The sequence below is a fragment of the Phymastichus coffea genome, unplaced genomic scaffold (assembly GCF_024137745.1).
Source record: "Phymastichus coffea isolate CEN01 unplaced genomic scaffold, Cenicafe_Pcof_1.1 PCOF00004, whole genome shotgun sequence".
NCBI classification, from domain to species: Eukaryota; Metazoa; Arthropoda; class Insecta; order Hymenoptera; family Eulophidae; genus Phymastichus; species Phymastichus coffea.
In genome coordinates, this window is record NW_026706815.1 from 13,612,948 (window position 1) to 13,621,488 (window position 8,541).

Sequence of the window (8,541 nt, forward strand, 5' to 3'; positions counted from 1 at the left end):
AGATTGAAGCACATTAACAAAATATTGAAAATATTTTATTCTAAGTTGAGAATTGCGCAAAAATCTGCGCAAAATATAAAATTTTATTCTTAGTTCGTAAGATATACTTAATGTTCAATTTGTTTTTGTTTTCCCAATAAAAAGAAATGTATAAGTAATATTTACACATTGATCAATTGTTTTATTGCAATAATCCTGTACATACATTAGGTTCATAATCAATTTTTGTATAATTGGCCTTGTAATACTAAAAAATTATTATTATTTATTTTTGTTGATCAGAATATTGACTTTTAGTAATTTGTTTTCAAAGATATCTGTATAAATAATTTATTTACACGAATTTTTAATGGTAATGTTTTGAATTGGCGCGTCGTTTTGGGAGCAAATTCTCATTGGCTGTTCGTGACCGGTGAGCGGTAACACACCTCGTATTCTTTCCACCATGGGGCTACCTTCACATTCCTCTTCATGAGAGGTTTTCACTCTAAAAGAATCCACCAATAGCGAGTTAAATAAAATTGACAATGAGTTAGGCTTGAAGTTGGCTCTTAATGCTTCAATTCGAGATATAATCGTTATCTACTTTTTAATATAAAAAAGAAAAGAATAAAGATTCTACATATTATTGTACTTTTTTTCATAATGTAAACGTTTATGTATAGGAATGATTGCTTCTGATGTGGGCGAAACTTATGTCAACAATGTCCTATCATCCGTAGATATACCAACAGTGTCAACAAAACTATTAAAAAAGCATGAAGGAATTATGGGCAGAGCAATAGAAGAGACAGCAGCATGTATAAAGACAAACAAAACTTAAGAAATGTTAGAACTATGCTTTAAACAAAATTAATATGTTCGATATTGTTCTTTTGTCTTATTGTAAAATAGTTGAATAGCGTTGCGCAGAGACGCAGTGGATTGTTTTTCTAACGAAAAAGTCAGTCGAAGTCTAGAGCTTAAATAGATTAGACGTTTAATAAAAACCTACAGAAGTTATATTTGTGTATACTTTATTCATTCTTAAACCTATACTACAACAAGAAAAATTGAAATTTTGTTGAAAAATTAACGAATAAGTTAGTTTAATAAAGTACTATATTATTTATAATAGATTATTTACAACTGAAATGAATATTGTGTTTTTGATTTTTTGAAATTATTTTCATATTCAGCATTTTTAAATAATGTATTGATGCAATTTTATAATAAAATAAATTCAATCTTATTTTCAATCAAATGTAATTGCATATTTTTGATTGTTTCAAGGCTAACGGATATGACTTATTATTTTTTATACACCTTTCGATGTTTTTTTCTTAATACTTATTTAATGTAATTTTTTATTTCTCGTTATTTAACCCATTAACGCCAACAGGAAGCTTTTTCGAGAGCTACATTTGAATAGTTGCCTTGCAATGAATTAGAACAAAAAAAATTTAAGAATCACTGTTTTCTACATTTTCGAGGGTGCTCTTTTCAATGCTATTGATTAAAAGTCTGGTAAAAAATCTTCATCATCAAAAAGTCAAAATAAAAAAAAGACTGCATATTTCAGTTGAACTGTTTTTTAAGGACGTTCTCGTAAGGGTGCTCAACCACGGCTGCGCGCAGTAAAATAAGTTACTTGCATTTATCTTGTTTTTAACGAGTGGATTATAGACAGATTGAAGCGGAAAAATTCAGAGTTACTCCTCAGAATATCTATTTTCGCCTTCAAAAAATTGATATGTGCTTCTGTTTATTCATACAAAATTATAACCTTAAAAATTACGTAATTTTTAAGGTTATAATTTTTTATTTATGTTTCAAACCCTATTTTTTTCACAACAACTACATTCTTTACAGAAATTTCCTAAGAATAGGAATGTCTTGAAATCAAATAAGAAATATATTCAAATTTTTTTAGTACTTTCCGATAAGATTTTTTAAATTGCTATCTTGTGACTTATCTAAAAATTAAAAATATTTTCGCATAATTCTGAAAAAATTCTGAAGTATTTCTTAATCTATATAATTGATATAATGCCAGCAACATATCAAAAAATATTAAGAGAACAAACAGTCGAACTAGGAAAAAAATTCAACCGAAAAATTTAGCTTTTTTTTTATTTTTGACTTTTCGATGATAAAACCTTTTTTGTGAGACATTTAACCGAAATGAGTACCCTCGAAAACGTAGAGAACAAAGTTCTTAAATTTTTTTTGTTCAAATTCATTGCATGGCAACTATTCAAACGAAAAAACGTCCTGTTGGTTTTAATGGGTTAATTAATTTTAGTTAAAATATTTTTTCGACAAATAATTTATAATTTATTGATCTGATTTTTATGTAGGCATAATTAGGAAGTGATAAGTGATATTTATAAGCCATTTACAACTTTATTTACTAATAAATAAGATGGTTGAATATAAATAACTTTTTTATATCAATTCCTTCAATTAATTGCCTCCAATCCAAGCAAGAACAAAAATTATTTTTTTTAAATGACATGAACGTTGTGTTCAATTTTTCAATTTTTTTTCTTATTTTAAAACATTTTGCATTTAGATTTGGAAATAGTGAGAATGATTGTTCTCGTTCAAAAATGAACAGCAGTCAATTTGAAGTGTGCAAATTGAAGGTCTCGTACGACGCTGGTAGGCAAAAGCGTGCGATAGGGCGTTAATACAATAGTTTTTTTGGTGATAAATCATTTTACAATTTAATGACAATACTCTTTATATATCGATTGTTCAATCACAAAAAAATAAAAATTTCCCATTACTGTAGAGTATGGTACACTCTTCGAGAATTTTTCAGGTAAAGTACTATCATTTGCCACACGATGTTCAAGTTGCAGAATGTACAAATTTAGTTATCGAAAAAATGAACACTACTATTCAAAACATTACGAAGGCTCTGCTAAAGGCATAGATTCTGATATGGAAACAGATAATTAACTACTCAACAATAAAATGCGATAGTTAAAGTTTTGATTGGAGATGACGATTGCAGTACGATAGCTACCTAACCGTGAAGTTTCTGATCACGTAATTGTCAAATGGTGGGACATAAATCACACACATAAATTTCTTACGTCTTTACATAACATCAAGCTAAATCCAACATTGATAGAATATTTTTCACGCTGTTTCTCATACGCAGTAAAGAAAAATAAAGAAAATGCGAGATATAGCTTTTTTTATAAAAAAATCGTTTTTTTTTTCATCAGTTCATATCTCGACTGCTATGCATTAAATAAAAAAAAACTTTAAAGACAAAAGTTGTTTCTTTTTTGATAAAGAATACAAAAATAAAGTGAAAACTAAGATCTAGAACAAATTTTTTTTTTATTTTTTCACACTAGCCATTTATGTTATAAAAAATTATATTTTCGTTACTTTGAAAGTATTATATTATTTTTGTAAAATTTTGTTTTATTACAAAAAAGTTCAATTATATTTACATAATAATAATATGATAATAAACAATAAGCATGTATTACTTTATAAGTGTCTAGAAATTATTTATTTATTTATTTATTGATAAACTTAACTATAATTTTATTATTAAAAATTTGTTTGAGACTTTTGATCATAATTAAATTTAAAAAAAATAAAGAATATGAAAAATAAAAAAATGGCTTGCGTGAATAAATTAAAAAAAAAAATTTGTTCCAGATCTTAGTTTTCGCTTTATTTTTGTATTTTTTATCAAAAAAGAAACAACTTTTGTTTTTAAAGTTTTTTTATTTAATGCATAGCAATCGAGATATGAGCTTCGCTTCGCTCGGGCGTAAACGCCACACGAGACAAAAATCTACTTTCCCGCACTTGTATCGTAATGTACTATTTTTTTATAAAAAAAGTCATATCTCTGTATAAAAAAATAAAAAATGAACCGTTGAATTGCGTAGCAAATAAATAAATTTGTATATGGGCAAAAAAAAAGAAATTTTTTATGTTCATTTTTTAAGCATAAAATACTTAATTCTAGTACAAACAATATTATCTTCACGTTACTTAAAGCTTTTGCTATTACTTTTAATATGGTATTCTACGACTCTTTTTCGTTGAGATATAAAACTTTAAAGTTTGGTAAATTTCGCCTCAGGGTGGGCAAAAGTACGTGCCGGGCACTGTAGCTGCGGCAATTTGTCAAATGTATATTTTAATGAAAAGTTTCAAATTACAATTAGAAAAAAAATACTAAACTTAAAAATCAAAAAGATGTGAAAATATTAAAAGATCAGTTCGCAAAAGAAATAATCATATTAAAAAATAATATTAGTCAGATATGCCAATTGATTTAAAGTCAATTTATATAATTATTATTATATCTATAATTTGATTTGTAGATCGTAAAGTATACCCCAGAATAATCGTTTGATATTTATGTAATAACTTCAAGACCAGTATCAAACGAGCAATGGAAGTTACTGACTTGAAGACTATTGATGGGGATTGATACCTGTATGATGCAAAAGTACAATCTTTGCCTGTTAAAATGGCATTTGAATATTTTTTGAAGTGCTTAACGGTTTTCGCTATCCAGTTATTTTAATAGCGCATAATGCAGTTAGATAATTTTATATCTATAACTTGTCAGTAAAATCGATAAGTCCATTTTTTCTTTTCTTAAAATACATTTCAATTTTCACATTAACTTTGTCTTATGAGAAAATAATATTTTAAGATACATTTTCAACAATTTTAAAAATATTAGATTATTTTTTATTATACGATGATGATTTTTAAATTACAGATTTTTATATTAACACTAGCTTTCTCCATTCAAATAGTAATTTTGAAAAAGTTGACTTATTTCGTTTCTTGAGAGTTCCAAATATACGTAATTTTGATATAATTAAATGCGGTTTTTCCAAATACGGATTTAATGCTCTAAGAATTATAAAACTAGCAAGTCAACTTAAGTGAAGAAAAGTTAAGGAGTTAAGGAACGAATAAATTTTCTATTGAGTTATTCTATTGAATTAGCTAAAGATTTTTTGCTTAATAAAGACAGAAGCAAATTGTATAATGCTCTTGATGATGTAAAAATGCTTGCCGAAATAATCAATAAAATTAGTTTTAACGATGTTTTTATCAAAACATATTTCGAGACTGTAGTAAAAATGTTGCGTGGAGATAAAAATAAACAATACTAGAAGCAAAGTTATCTTTGCACAAATATAGTGATAAAATTATAAAATACAAATTACAATAAACTAAGTAGTAAAATCAGATTACTTATTTTATTAACAGAGAACGTAAATGATAAACCTTGTGTATTAACTTCATCGAGAATATTAAATTCCTATATATCAACTGTCCTGAACAAGGAAAAGATAATATATGTTCAAAAATTAATTTTATGTATTTTATGGAACTGAATGTGGTATTTGAGTTATATTTTATATTTATATACGAAAAAATTATCTAAGATTTAAAAAATACTCAAGTGATAAACATTATTTACTTTATACATGTATATATGTAATATAAACGCAACCTAAAATAAACAATGTTTTATATTTTTAAGCAATAAAAATTGAACATATGAAATGACAAGTATTTTGTTTAGTTTTATATAGTTTATACTACGTATCTGGAACTTTTTTGTTTACATACAGTAATGCAGTGAATAAATTGTCTATTTAATTATAATTCGAAAATCTACTTTATTATATTACCACAAATTTATTATTATTCGATGAGTTTTTAAAAAGAATTATTTTGTGTGCTATATAACACTCGTAACGTTGTAGTCTCATAATGTCAAGCACCACAACATCAAATCCACGGCAGGTAGAACTTTGCTGTATAAAGTATACAGTAACCCAAAAACTTCAAATGTAACAACGTCAAACCTACGATAGGTAGAACTGCGTTCAAGCTTACTGCTTACTTAGGTTTTGAAATAACTATACCTGTCGTGGCTTTGATGTTATTGAATTCAAGGTTATAGGGTTAGAGCTTACTTGGGTTTTGAAAAGCCCTACCTGTCGTAAGTTTGATGTTATAGTTTTTGAGATTATAGATTTATAGCGTATTCGAACTTATAATGCCTTGTTTATCAGAAATAAAGATGAGAAAAGAAATTTCACATGCGTATTCTTTTATACATACATCATTACAAATCTTGCAATTTTATTTTTTTCAATCAGCGCAATATCTCTGATTTCAAAAATTGAAATCATAAATAGAAATAGTGAAAAAGAAAGAAGAAAAGTTACTCTTTCCAGTAGTTTTATTGGGTTGTAAAAATAATGAAAATTTGCGAAGTTATTGGTGCCCAAATAAAGCGAAAAATTATGTCTTTTGTACTTTTAGTTTAAGATTACTCAAAATCCTGACGTGGTGGAGCAATTCTGAGCTTGGATTCGGTTTCTCTGAAAATGACTATCAGCTATTCCATAAAAAAACCATGTAAACTTGTGTTATTACAGTAACATTGTATGGTGACTGTTTATTTTGCTCAGATAAAATTATTGATACAATTTTCTTTCAGAAATATAATTTTTGTTAACTTTATCAACCAGTCAACCATATTTTGCTTTATTATTTAATAATCAATGATTAGCAAAAATATGAACGTCATCTGATGTATATTTTAGGAAAAAATATGCACCAAAGAATAAGTCAGCGAAACAAAAGTATGGCAGTTTTTGGTTAATAATTGTAAACTAAAACAATTAAGTATCATGTACTTATATAGCATGGCATATACGATTAGCAACTTATTTTCATCATAAATACCAATCTAGTGTCAATCTGAAGTAATAAATAAAGTTAATAATGATTAACAACAAGCGCCGGAATGGGACTTACCTTCAGAAAGCACCGGCCTGCGGGAAGGTCCTCTGGCAAACTGATATTGTAGAAGGGTCGCTCGAAGATGGGCTCGTTATTGTTAAGCCCGTGTACAATGAGCTGGACAGTAGTAGTTGCTGTAAAGGCGGGGCTGCCACCGTCGACGGCTATGATGAGCAACCTTGGCGCCGGGTCGGCCTCACAGTCAAGTCGTGCTAGATTGGTGAGCAGGCCCGACTCCGAATCCAAACCGAAACTAGCGGTGGTATTGAGCAATGCGTATCGCACTCGAGCGTTCGGACCCTCGTCGGGGTCATGAGCGTGCACGCGCAAGATCGAAGTACCGGGCTCCGTGTTCTCGAGCAGGCTGATTTCGTAGCACTGACGCTCGAAATGCGGTGCGTTATCGTTAACATCCGTGACAGCGAGACGAAAGCTGCGGCTCGCCCGCAGTGGTGGGTTGCCCGCGTCGCTGGCTTCAAGAACCAGCTCGTAGGAGGCGCAAAGCTCACGATCGAGAGACCGCGTAGCGGCCACCACCACTAGGTAAATCACGCCGTCACGACTTGCAAGGCCGAAATGGCCCTCCCCGCCATTGAGGTTGAGGCTTGCATTGGCATACTCGGCTCGCGAATCCGGGTCGCTGACTGATAACCGGGCTACTAGCTCACCCGGCTCCGCAGCTTCACTCACCTTGGGTGTGGCGTCGTCCGATAGAAAAATTAGCGCGATAATCGGCTGATTGTCGTTGACGTCAGTAACACATACGCTCAAGAAAGCCGATGCCTCGAGCGGTCGAACGCCTCGGTCGCGTGCCACCAATACGAGCTCGTGATGCTGGCGCGATTCGAAGTCAAGGGGTCGCGAGAGTAGCACCAAGCCGCTGTCAGGCTCGATGCGAAATACGCCGTCGCGATCCGACTGGCGACGGTTGATCGAGTACTCGATGTGACCGTTATCGCCAGAATCGGCGTCGCGGGCCTCAACTTGTAGCACCGGCGTACCCACACTCGCATTTTCCGATAGCTCGGCCGTGTAGCGCAATCGTGACCAAACCGGTGGATTGTCGTTCACGTCCTGCACTACCACGTCTACATGTAGCCGCGAGCGCAGTGGCGGCTCGCCGCCATCGGAGGCCTCGACAAGTAAACGGTAGGAGGCGCGCGTCTCTCGATCGAGCGCGCGCGCTTGTTGTAGGTCCAGATAGAGCACGCCATCACGACCGCGCTGCGAAACCAGCCGGAATGCTTGCTCTTCATTGCCCGCGACGATATCATAACGCTGAGTGGAAAAGCGCCCGAGGTCCGGATCCTTGGCAGGAGGCAGCGCGCGCTTCGAGTCTAGTGGTGAGTTCTCTGGGAACTCCAACTGCAGCGTATCCACCGGAAAGCTCGGTACATTGTCGTTTTCGTCGAGCACACGTACTATCACACGTACGTTTTGCGGCAGAGCCACCATGCTGTACGAGTCGCGATTTTCGCGATCCAAAACTGCGCGGGTGCGGATTTCACCGCTGCCGGGTTCCACCTGCAAGTCCGAGTCAGCACGCGAGCCTGGCACCGGTACCACTAGATACGGCGGGCTGTCAGCTTCGATAAAACCCACTCGCGTGCCCGGCGGCGCATTCTCCAACACCTCCAAGTACTGCACAAGCTCGCCTACCGCCGCTTGCCAACAGCAGCTTAGCCAACAGTACAATCCGATCAGCACAAATCCGCGCCTCATTGCTGTGGCTTGTGACAT

The 8,541-nt window shown here is 33.0% G+C and overlaps 2 protein-coding genes across 2 annotated transcripts in view; both read right to left on the bottom strand.

The window, feature by feature from the left end:
* LOC131666832 (protein dachsous) overlaps positions 1-6,836 on the bottom strand; it is a 213,788-nt gene extending 206,952 nt beyond the window's left edge. Inside the window, exon 1 of the mRNA XM_058939805.1 lies at positions 6,817-6,836. The gene's annotated coding sequence lies outside the window, so the exon portion shown is untranslated. The remainder of the gene's footprint in view (positions 1-6,816) is intronic.
* LOC131667427 (protein dachsous-like) lies at positions 6,718-8,541 on the bottom strand. Its single transcript, XM_058940829.1, has 2 exons — positions 6,817-8,541; positions 6,718-6,759 (listed from the first exon to the last, which is right to left on the bottom strand). Exons 1-2 carry the CDS (start codon positions 8,539-8,541, stop codon positions 6,718-6,720), a joined length of 1,767 nt encoding a protein of 588 aa, XP_058796812.1.